At 43.9% G+C, this 12,187-nt stretch overlaps 1 protein-coding gene across 2 annotated transcripts in view; it reads right to left on the reverse strand.

Moving 5' to 3' along the window:
- LOC140515857 (ligand of Numb protein X 2-like) overlaps positions 1 to 12,187 on the reverse strand; it is an 88,015-nt gene that overhangs the window by 20,362 nt on the left and 55,466 nt on the right. For both annotated transcript variants that reach the window (XM_072626680.1, XM_072626681.1), the window contains exons 3-5: positions 5,041 to 5,303; positions 3,669 to 3,865; positions 2,017 to 2,388 (exon numbers count right to left, since the gene is read on the reverse strand). In XM_072626680.1, the coding sequence (XP_072482781.1) occupies positions 2,017 to 2,388; positions 3,669 to 3,865; positions 5,041 to 5,303 (832 nt within the window). The remainder of the gene's footprint in view (positions 1 to 2,016; positions 2,389 to 3,668; positions 3,866 to 5,040; positions 5,304 to 12,187) is intronic.

Raw genomic sequence — 12,187 nt, forward strand, 5'->3', positions numbered from 1 at the left:
GTTAATCCTCACTCTCTCCATCATCTTGTAATCGACTTGATCTCATCCCCCACTGTGCTCTGCAAAGTCACTGATGACCTTCCAAGTTCCTCAAGTCAATGGCCTTCTGGAAGTCCTCATCCTCTTTGGGCCATGTGAAGCTTGAGCTGCTGCTTCCCAGGGTTTCTCACCAAATTCTCTTTCCTTTACCCACCTCAGAGATGCTACACTCCCTCTCCATCTCCTTTAGGTGCTTTCCTGACAATCTCACCATTGGCAATCACTCCCACTGCCAAGCTTCAACTCCCAAGTTCACATTGATGTTGCTTGAAGCTGTATACAGCTAGGGTCTCTTTGGAGAGCGAATAAGGTGACCACTTCAAATGTAATCAAATTCACACTATTTGAAGATATAATGATGTAAAATATAGTCATTGGTTCCAGCCCAATGGGATTTGAATAATGCAACCACTTCAAGAGGGATTCATAACTCAAACTTATCAGGAACCTAACTATAGACAGCTTTGATCGCAGCTCATCACCAATGGCTAACAGGACATCTCTACCTGGCATGTCCCCAACCAAGCTTTTTTTTCTTTTCCCCTAAATCTTTCCCTACTTCTGACTTCATTTTTTCTGGTGGTGGCCCCACCATTCAGTTTGGGTCCCATAGTGATAACCTGAGGGTTATCTTGGACTCTTCCTTTTCTTTCTCATCCAGTTAGCAAGTCTTACGGATGCCACCTTGGACAATCTCCCATCTCTTCCTACTGTCACTATTCTGGAAGAGGTCTTCATAACCACCCCCCTGGACTGTTGGAAAAGGCCCTAACAAGTCTTATTTCTTCAATATTTCATGCCTCTCCCCATTTTTATGTCCCTTCCAGAATAATCTTCTTTATGTATGGATCTGGTCATGTTGTTCTGCAGCTCAAAACTTGGCCCTCTCTCGCCTACCCAGTAAAATTTTATCTGCCCTTGCTGTTATTTCAGACTCTCCACAATCAGACAGCCCCCACCTTTTTAGTCTTGTATCATGATTTTCCTCTTCATCCACTCAATAATTCAGCCACGCTGGATAACTCTCAGCCTCCCAATCACTCAGGGTGCTCTCTCACCTCAGTTCCTTTGGATAGATGTTTTCTTAAGCCTGGAATGACTTTCTGCCCTATTTTTGGTTGCTGAGCTCCCACCCATCCTTAAAAGTCTATAGAGTCAATGCCACCTCCTCCAGGGAGCCTTCTTTGCTAGCCCTGGATGAAAATGACATTGTACTCCTCAGACCCACACAATGCGTTTTATTCTGTGTCGTTCTAATGCATGTTTTATGTAATGTCATGGACTATACTTAATTATGATGAAGGAAGCTGCTGCTGCTGCTACTACTACTACTACTACTACTACTACTACTACTACTACTACTACTACTACTACTGCTACTACTACCACCACCAACTAGACCATAAACTCCATGAGGGACAGAGACCACATCTTATCTAAACTTTGAATCTTCCCAAGTACATAGCAATGCCCTATAAGATTTTGAAAATGCCCATCCTTTGCAAAGTGTGGTGCTTGGTGGCATCTGGGGACATAATGGAGTCTATCCTTGTATGTAGTGAAAAGAATATTTGGGGTCAGATGACCCAGATATGCTTCCTAAGTCTGTGTGATCTTGGAGAAATGACTTCCCTTCTTCCAGCCTCAAGTTTCTTCATGTGTAAAATGAAGGGGTTGAGCCAGGCAATCTCTAAGGTCCTTTGCCCGCTTTACATAACAACAGTTGACATTTTATATTCACTTCACTTCACTTTATGAAGTGAAAAGAGTTTTCACATGTAATGTGAAACTACTACGGGTATTATTTTCCACCCATTTTCCAGATAGAGACATTGAGGGGTAAGTGACTAACCAAAATCACAAAGCTAGTAAGTATTGGAAGTAGGATTCACATATAGAAATTTCTGAGTTCTGCTCCCCTGACCACTGTCCCAGGCTTCCCTGACCTGCCTGGGAAAGGCCATGACCATCACTAACCAGAATGATTTGTGCTGCCTTCTCCGGTGTCCCTTGTCTCAGGTCCTGCCCATTGATGGAGAGTACTTTGTCATTTTGGCTCAGCTTTCCATTCTTGGCGGCCAGGCCACCATCCAGCAGGTCTAAGATGAAGATCCCAGCCTTTCCAGCCTTGCAGATCAGTTTGATACCCAGGGGCTGTAGCCGGTCCTTCTTCATCAGGGTGACATGCACGATCTCCCCAGCCCGGCTGGGAATTGGGCTGCCATCTTGAAGTGGGTTATTCAGGAAGCCCTTCTCTTGCAAAATCACTAACTGTAGCACAGGCCCCGCCTGGCGGAGCAGGGAGATTGCTTGAGAGTGGGTGACATTGCTGATATTGATCCCATTGACCTAGAAGGAAGGACAATTTGTCAGAGGCTCCCATCAGACTCTCTGGGCAACTTTCACCTCTCCAATATTATAGTCAAAACCTAATGCTTCCTGGGTAGAGCAAGAGTGAGCCCAGTAGACTGAGAAGAATAAGGAGAAGGTGAATCAGGCTTTAATGGTGCATCCCAGTCATGGCCAAATCCTGCCCAATTTTTCACCACTGCATTTCTTCTACCTGCCCCCTCCTCTTCAATACTTTGTTCACCTTTTTTATCAACTCTTCCTCAGGTTCTGGCAATAGCTTTTGCAATTTTTTAGTTATTTTTCAAATTATTTATTTCTTTGTTTGTTTGTTTATTCATTCGTTCTCCTATTCATTTTATTCATCTAGCTATTCATCTTTTCCTTATTTGTTTATTTCTGCGTTTGTTTTAACAAGCATCTATTTTCTCTTCCTTTCACCTCCCCCTAATGGGAGGGGAAAAAAGACAAAAAAGCAAAGCCTTGTAATACATATATACAGAGTCAAGTAAAACAAATTCTCACATTTGCAATAGTCTTTTAACGGGCCTTCTTTCCTCTGGTGTCTTCCCTCTCCAATTCATTCTTTGCATAGACACTCACATAATTTTTCTAGGGTACAGGCAGGTCTGATTTCTGCTCAAAACCTTCAATGAACCCCTATTGCCCACAGAAAAAAAATATCAGCTCCTCAGCCTGGCAACCAAAGCCAACTATAATCTGACTTCAATCTACCTTTCTAGGCTCATCTCACACTACCATGGGAATTCTCAGCCACCTCCTTTCCTTTTCCTTTCCTTTCCTTCAGGGTTCAATTCAGGTATTGTTTCTTCCATGAATCCTTTCTGATTCCTTCCCCCAACCCAGTAAAACTGTGAAATAACCTGACCCTCCTTAAATCTCTTCTTGCACGATGTCTGGGCCTTCCACATACCCTTATGTGAGGGTGGGGATCACGTCCTGTTTCATCTGCACTAACACTGCACCTTGTACACAGTAGGTGCAAAGGGACCTAGAATCAACAGTCCTGGGTTCAAGTCAGCTGGGTTACCTTGAGAAAGTGACTGCTAGCCACACTTCAGTCTGCTCATATGTAAAATGGAGATAAAAATCATTCCACTCCTAAGCTCCCAGGTCCAGGAGGAATGTGTGTATGATACACCTCTATGTACTCTCCAAATGAGATTACTGTTTGCTGTTGTTTACTGTTGATTAGGGAGGGAAGCATGAACCAGACCATCCTCCCAATATCCTGTGGGCCAGCAAGGATGCTCACCCACCTCAAGCACATGATCTCCAGGGGCCACTTTACCATCCATGCCCAAGGGGGTATCCTGGTGGACCTCCTGCACCACAATGTTGCCCAGTGGGGTGTCCTTGCCCCCGACGATCCTCATCCCCAGAGCCTTCTCAGGGTTATCCCGGGAAATTTCCACGATGACAGTTTCAGCCACAAGACTGTTGCTGCGAGTCAGGTCTGATAGGGGTAGGGGGGACAAGAGAAAGGTGACTAATGGACCCAATGGAGGGGAAGGGACCTGCTTCTGAGGCCCTGGCTTTATCCAGGACTCCATCACCATCTTCCTGAACTACTGAAGTGGCGTGCTAATGGGCCTTCCCACCTCCCTCTCTTTCTCCCTCCAATCCAGGTATTCAAGGAACATTGGCTGTTAGATTAAGAGGATGTCAGTGGTTTGATCCAGAGTGTCAGACACTGATGGTTTGACCCAGAGTTACTGGGTCATACAAAGTGTACCCCCTAGAGGTAGCTAAATGGTCTACTGGATAGAGCACTGGTCCTGGAGTCAGAATGACCTGAATTCATATCCTGCCTTGAACACTTACTAGCTGTGTGACCCTGGGCAGATTACATAACTTCTATCTGTCTCAGTTTCCTCAAGTATAAAATGGGATCATAATAGCACCTACCTCCCAGGCTTGTTATAAGGATAAAATGGAGTAATATTTGTAAAGCCCTTAGCACAGTGCTTAGCACATAGTAGGTTCTTAAAAACACTTGTTCCCTCCTTTTCTCTCCCTTGCTCTTGGAAAGTGGGCTGAATATTCTGGACAGAATACTTTTCCTTCACTCTCTGGTCTCATGGGTCATCCTAGGACTGGTAAAGATTAAGGAACATGATGTCAATCCTTTAGATTACAAAGAGTAGGATTTTGGATGTTGGGCAAAATCCCATGAGAGGGCATCCATGCTATAGACTGGGTCTATTCTGCTTCCTCAGGCTAGATTCTAGGACCCAAGTTTCATACTGATGACTACTGATGAAATTTCCTCAGGTTCTCCATGTTTGAGAAGACTACAGTTGTATCTGGTCCTCTTTTGGCCAGATAGGGGTATTGCCTCCCTAAGATGCTCCTTGCTTCCAAGGGTAAACTGAGGACTGGAGGAGTATGGGCTCAGGCCAAGTAGCAAATGTGGAATTAGGGCCCCCAGAATCCAACACACTCCTCTGGATGTGGTCTGAATAGGGCAGACTATCCTCTTCCCAGTCCTGGAAGCTAGGCCTCTCTTAGTGTGGTAGGAGACGATATTTGTTTTGGGGATGGTGGGTCATATTTTTGGTTCATATTGAGCATGTAATTCACTAAGACCTTTAGGTTTTTTTTCCACAGTCCCCTTCCCAAAGCCTGTACCAGATGTGGAAAGACTCAGGATGGCATCTTCATCTGTCTCCTCAAATGCTGGGTTTACCAAGCCAGGCTCTGGGCTGCTCCAGGGTACCATGGAGGCCACAGATGAATACTCAGAGTCCATCGAGAAGATGCTGTCAATATCAAAGAAGTTCTCCCCCCAAAAGCTGCTTGCTTCTGTGTCTGGGGGCACCTCTTCCTTCTTTTGGTCCTGTTGACATTTATCCTCCACCATTTTGGCCTGGTATTTCCTCAAGCCAGGGCACCTGGGGCAGAAAGTGAGAGGCCAGGTCACATGGAGGAGGAGGGAAGGTCCACTGTGACCTATTAGGTCAACTCAGGAAACTGAAGGCATATCAGGAAGGGAAGAAAAGGCACATCTGGAAAGGTCTGGCATTGTGGGAGCAAGGAAAATTGGATTTTCAGGACTCTTTAAAAGTTTCACCTTTGGCAATATATTTAGCCTGAGAGGAAGACACAAAGGAACATTATGAGCTGAAAGCAAAAAAAACAATCTCTATTGCCTGGATCCTTTCATGTTAGTTGCTGAAAGCCCAAGATAAGAAAGGGAAGAGAGATGGAGGAGAGAGGGGGAGGAAAGATAAAAGGCATTGGTTTTGATCTCCCTCCAGAATTGATGGAAATAGGTACCCCAAACCACCCAAAACCCTCATGCAACAGAAACCATAATTTTGGGGAGAGGTACCTTCCTAGGATGTTACCTACTCTCTCTGATCTATGACTCAGCCCTGCCAAGACTCAGAGGCTCAACTTCTCTTGGCAGCTTGATCTGGAAGCAAGGGTACCTGGGACTTGGTCTTGCTTCTCCCATGATCATTCTGATATATGCCACTCATTCTCTACAAACACCTATTAAATTTCTCCCACATTCAAGGCTTTATACTAGGCTAGACACTAGTTGCCAAATAAAGTGTAAACTTGTGTTCATAGCATTCTCTGTGATTGGCTTGTCCAGTCAGTCAAAATAAGAATTTATTAAGCACCTACCATCTACTACTGCTAAGCTCTGGGATATAAAGGCAAAGACCGATCCTGCCCTCAAGAAGACAATGGGTAAATAAATCTATGCAAAGCAAGCTATGTACAGGATGAATAGGAAAAAAAAATTAACCAAGGCAGAGGTGGAGAACCTGAAGCCTGGAGGCCACATGTGGCCCTCTAGGTCCTCAAGTGTGGTCCTTGGGTGGAATCCAAACTTCACAGAACAAATCCCTTCTAGGTCCTCAAGGGCAGTCCTTTGACTGAATCCCAACTTCACAGAACAAATCTCCTTGATAAAAGGATTGGTTCTGTAAAACTTGGATTCAGTCAGAAGGCCACACCCAAGGACCTAGAAGGCCATATGTGGCCTTGAGGCTACAGGTTCCCCACCCCTGAATCAAGGGAAGGCTCTAGAATTAAGAGGGCTTGAGAAGAGCTTCTTGCAGAAGGTGGGATCCCTTTCCATTGGCTTTGTACTCTGGCCAAAATGAATGTCTTTCTGATACCCCAATATGTACCATATTCTCTTATTTCAGTACCTTTGACCAGGCTGATCCTTTTGTCTGGAATTCCCTGCCTCTCCTTTATACCACAATGCAAATATCCTCTCCTCTAGGAAATCATACCACATCTCCTGGGTTTGGGGGCTTAGTGCCAACCTTTTTCCTCAGACCCTACATGGTACTTCACCACACCTATGTCTTGTCTTCCTAGGCTCTTGTGACATTATTTGGTATCATTATCTCCCTGCTTGGCTATAGGCTCTGGAGGACAGAGACAATGTCTGCTGGAACCTCTGGACCTCTTTCACTGACCAGTGTGGTGTCCTTCCAATCTTGACTTTATCAGTGGCGGTGGTATTTTTTAAAATGTGAATTTGTTTTCAATGGACAGACAGTGGTTGAATGTTTCCTAGGTGCCTGTTGGGGACTGGCCTGTGCTTTGGGTAGTTCCCATCCTCAAGTGTTCCCAAAGGGGTCAAGAGTAAGTATCATTTCCCTGGTACTTACTTTCAGGGTTTGGGTGGGGAGAGTAACAGGGAAAGTTATCTCCTAACTTTGAGCTCCCTGTCTAAATGAGTCAATGTTCACAGCCATCCAAGCTGTCCTCAGGAGGTGAACGTACAAGCAGTTTCCTTCCCATCTCCCCGAGGAGCCCATTCTGATTCCAGTCTTCTCGTGGGCAGCCTAAGCAGCTGGGGGTTCAGGCACTTCTTACAATAACAAATGTCTTGCATATGCCTGGAAAAATACACCCGCCATTCCCCTGGGACAGGCAGAGCTCTCTGTGGAGGACAAAATGAACTCAGAGCCTTTCTATCAGCTAAAGGAGGGGGAGAGGTGGGAGCAGCACTGAGTACAGTACCTACCATGGGATGGGAGTGCCAAGGTAGTGCTCACTTCTCTAATTAGCTAAGGGAGTGATTAAAGGCAGTGTGATATAGCAGAAGGTGCCCTGAATTTGGAGGCAGAGGACATGGGTTTGAGCTGAAATGTCAGTGTCCTTATCCATCAAATGAGGATAATACTTTACTTCCCTCACAGGATTGTTGTGGCGAAAAGGCTTTGAAAATTTTCTACGGCTCGAGAAATGGGAGCTGAGCTGATGATTACTATAGTCAAGTTAACAAGAAATAATCACCTACTGTGCACCAGGCATTGTGCTAGGCGCCAGGGAAACGATGACAGTGAAAAGATAGTCCTTGGTCTTGAGAAACTCCCAGTCTAATGGGGAGAGGAAACATGCCAACAACAGCTTTGTGTTTTCAACAAAACAGAGACGGGAGCAATTGGAGTTGATAGACCAAGGGACAGCACGAACACTGAGGCAAACTAGGAAAGTTTTCATGGATAGGTGGGATTGTTTTTCTCTTTTCATTTATTTATTTTGAATTTATGGAATTCCCTCCCACCCTGGAGATGGCTGCCATTAGATATACAAATAAGTATACGTGTGTGTGTGTACATATATATGTATATATAAAACTGTTATATTATTATTACATATTATGTATACTCCATACTATCTATACCTTTTATATTTGTATGTAATATATTAATTACATATTAGATTAAATTAAATATATTAATATCTATGTATTTATATACTATATGTTTATAATTTATATGTATCATATATTTATAAATATAGATATATATATACCTATATATATGTGTGTGTGTATATATATGTATGTATATATAGGGGTGTCTGTGTGTGTATACTAAACATACTTCCATTCATGGATTCCATTCTCCGATGCAGAGAGTATCTTTCTTCATATGTTCTTTACAGTTCATTTGAGTATTTATAATAGGATGAAGAATGGAATTTGGGGGTCTCAAAGCAGAAGGAGAGGTGGAATGACAAAATATTGAATTCCAGAGTTCATAAATGTGGAGGTGGAGAATTTGGGAGAGATGACAGAATCAAGGATATGATTCTGTATGAATCATTCTGGATGATTCTGTATGGTATTTATGATAATTCTGTATGAATCAAGGGTCTCTGTGTTGGGGTGGAGGAGTTGCTTGATTGATTGGTTGGTGGTTACCCTTCACTCTCGAAGAGGACCAAAATGACATCACCATGCTAGGTCATGGGAAGTGAGCAGTTCGAGGTTAGGGTATTTAAGGAATAGTCAATATATATGTTAAAAATCCCCTAGTATGACAGCAGAAGTTAGGAAGAAAAAAACTGTGTAGGAAGGAAGGAAAGAGAGTGATCAGGAGATTGGTAGCCAACAGCCCATCAGGATCTTGATTGGGTGATAAATTTGGATTAAATGAACGTCAAAAGGAAGAGAGGTTTCTGAGGGATGATGGTCAAAGGACAGCCTGGATGTGGCATTCAAGAGCAAGAAGGATTTCCATTCTCCCACAATAACCAGTGAGTTGAGGGTATGAGCCAAAGTACATCCAGGGCTGGGAAGGATGGTCAGGGAAGCTGTATCATCAGGAAGGAGTTGGGTCTCAGTGAGAGCTGGAAGGTGAAAGGAAGAGGAAAGGAAAAATTTAAGATGAAAGCAAGCTTGCTCCTTATATACTCCTTGGAGTATGGTAACTGTTTCTCTTTGGAAAAGCAACCTTGAGAGTCTTCCCCTCTCAGCTTGATTATTTTTTTTCTAATTAAAGGGGCCATCCCTTGATTCACTTCTTAAAGAGGCCTATTCCCTGAACGAGCATTACCTCACTTTAGATGAGTACTGAAAAGGCTTTAGCCTAAAAGGGCCAGGGTCTCCCATTGCATCCTGGGCCATCTCCAGTCATCCTGATGAATGTCTGGTCACTGGACCCAGATGGCCCAGGAGGAGAAAGTGAGGCTGGTGACCTTGCACAGCCCCCCCCCCCAATCCAAGTCAACTGCAAATCATGTCATCATCTCCCTCATGTCATGGTCCTTTTTGAAAGAGAAGGACAAACACGATAAGCAGTGGGATCTCGGGGTGAAAAGGTATGGACATTTTAGACATAGTTTTAAAAATAAAATTCCAAAATGCTTCCAGGACCTTTGGATCAATGCACAGTTCCACCAAAATCATGTCTGTCTTCTGATATGATGTCCCTCTGACAGCAACTATTTCCTTCTTTTGTGTTTTTTCTACTTTAATTTTTAAAAATGTATTTTTTTACTTAAAAATCGATTCTCCTCTCTTGACTAATGAAACCCCCTCCCCACCAGCCCTTATAACAAATCTGCAGAGTCAAGCAATCTATTTCTTCCATAGTGTTATGGTTTCTCTGATTTATTGCTTCTCTCTTTGTCTCTCCAGCCCTATCCCTTCACTTGTGCCTTCTTAATTTTCTCTGTATACCTCATGACGGCAGAGTTCCTAAGTGTTAAATTGGAAAATCCTCCTCCATTTCATGTTCATGTTATTGCATTTGTAGCATTGATCTCATCCTTCCTTTTCCCCCTTTCTGGCCTGTGCTTCAGTCTCAGAACTATTAATTCAGGAAGGGAGTAGAGTTGAGTGACGGCAGTGTCCTGTGGTGCCGAATTGAAATTCTCGCAGCCCTGAGTCATGAAACTTGGTCCTACCTGCTGCCCTGGGCATGATTGTTAAATACTTGCAGTGGGTTTTGACCAGGCCCTGCTGTCACCCCCACTGAGCCACACAGCCTCTGAGGGCAGCAGGCACGGCAAGAATCTAACTAGGTGAGAACAGGAAAAAACAAGGTTGTAAAATAGAACAAGTAGGCGGCGGGAAAGGAACAAAAAACAGCACTGTAAAAGGGAAAGCCTTAAGTTTCAGAGACTTGGTCTTGACTATTGCTTCAAGTGACCCCTGTAGTTTCCAGTACCATGGGATAAGAGCTGTGGAAAGGAGAGGCACCCTTGGTCCCCCTACCCCATGCATTGGCTGCTGAGAGAGCCAGACCCAGAGAAGATAGGGGAACCTGTCCTATGCCTGGGCCCCATCTTGCATCATATAGCCTGAGCCTGTGTCTCCTCATAAATTAAGGGCCCTTCCCTCTTTATTATGTCCCCCTTGCTTGTGCTAAGCCAGTCCTTCATACCATGCAGATACTTGGTCTTGGGACAACTTCCAAAGTTACGTGGTCCCCAACTCTTCAGGCCAAGTTATTCAGTTTGGGGATCTATGCTCTCCCCTCATCCTGGTTGCTGGATGCCCTTGAGGACTCCTGCATCTCCTTTTCCTTCCCTAGAAAAGGTGGTATACTAAAGTGCAGACTCCATCCAGACAAAATGAATTCTCTTACCAGACACACATATATAGCACTATTACCTTTCCCCTTGCAGAGTTAGATACTCCCACCCCATTCGCTCCATCTTGGCACCTCCCTTTCATTTTCCAAAATTCTCTTCTTCCACAACTCACATATATTTTTGCTGAGCTACTAAAGAAATGACTATCCCTTCTCTGTTCAGTCATGTATCAGGTGGGTTCTATCTCCAGCTGCCCTATATTTCTGATATCTTCTCTCCTCATTTGGACAACTTTCCAGGGTGCTCTCTGCCCACAGAGGAGACCAATTCACTTATAGGGCATAAAAGAACCATAGATTTACAACTAGAAGGAACCTCAGAAACCATCCAGCCCAGGAGTAGGGAGTCGTGGCCTCGAGGTCACAAATCAGTTTGGATTTAGTCAAAGGCTACACTTGAGGACCTAGAGGGTCACATGTGACCTCAAGGCCACAGGTTCCCTACCTCTGATTCAGTCTAAACTCATTACTTTGTATATAGGGAAACTGAGGCCCAGAGAGCTTAAGGAACTTACTTAAAGTGAATGCAGAAGAACCAGGCTTCAAGGCCAAGCTCTCTGACTCCAAATCCAGTGTCCCTTCTACCAAATCACATCCTCTCCTTCTTTGTAGCTAATTTTATATTCACCATGCCTTCCAACTTCACTTCAACAACTTTTCCCTTCCTCCTGGTAGCTAGGCAGAATCACTCTCTGTCACCTCTTATGAAGAGGGGTGCTCAAGAGTGAGTCACTGCTGTGGGGGGATGAGGCCAGGAACCCTTTCTTCTCAGGACTCTGAACCCAGCATGTGGAGTGGGTTGGAGGGTGAGCGGAAACTTGAGAAGGGTTCAGGAAATATGTTTAATATGATTGTACGGGGAGGGGGGAAGGGAGGGAGGGGGAGAAAATTTAGAATCAAAATCTTACAGAAGTGAATGTTGAAAGCGAAATATATATGTATATATATGTGTGTGTGCATATATGTGTGTGTATATATGTATATGTATATGTGTATATATATGTGTGGGTGTATGTATATATATATATGTATTAAGAAGAAAAAAAGAAGGGTCTGAGAAACCTCAGAACGGGTCAAAAAAGAAAGAAGACTTTTAAAAGTAGGAATTAAAAACCATTAAGTCCCTTGGTATTATTTTAGTGTTGGTTTTTTTTTTTATGCTTATGGGTTGTTTCTACCTTCTTATAGCATCATCTTTAGTTACTCTGTATCTGATGCATAATTCCTTTGCCTGATACTTTGGTGGGGGAGAGAGGTTTGCAGATAACATCTGCTCCACCACCTTGCTGAGCATGAGATTTCTGCTCTCTAATTTTTGCCAAGTAACCCTTTGGTACTTAGTAGCTCTTTTCTCCACAATCCCTTGTCCAATGGGAGGCAATACAAAGTCCCCCTACTTCTGGTTTTCTTCTTATCTC

Source organism: Notamacropus eugenii, chromosome X (genome assembly GCF_028372415.1).
Source record: "Notamacropus eugenii isolate mMacEug1 chromosome X, mMacEug1.pri_v2, whole genome shotgun sequence".
Lineage (NCBI taxonomy): Eukaryota > Metazoa > Chordata > Mammalia > Diprotodontia > Macropodidae > Notamacropus > Notamacropus eugenii.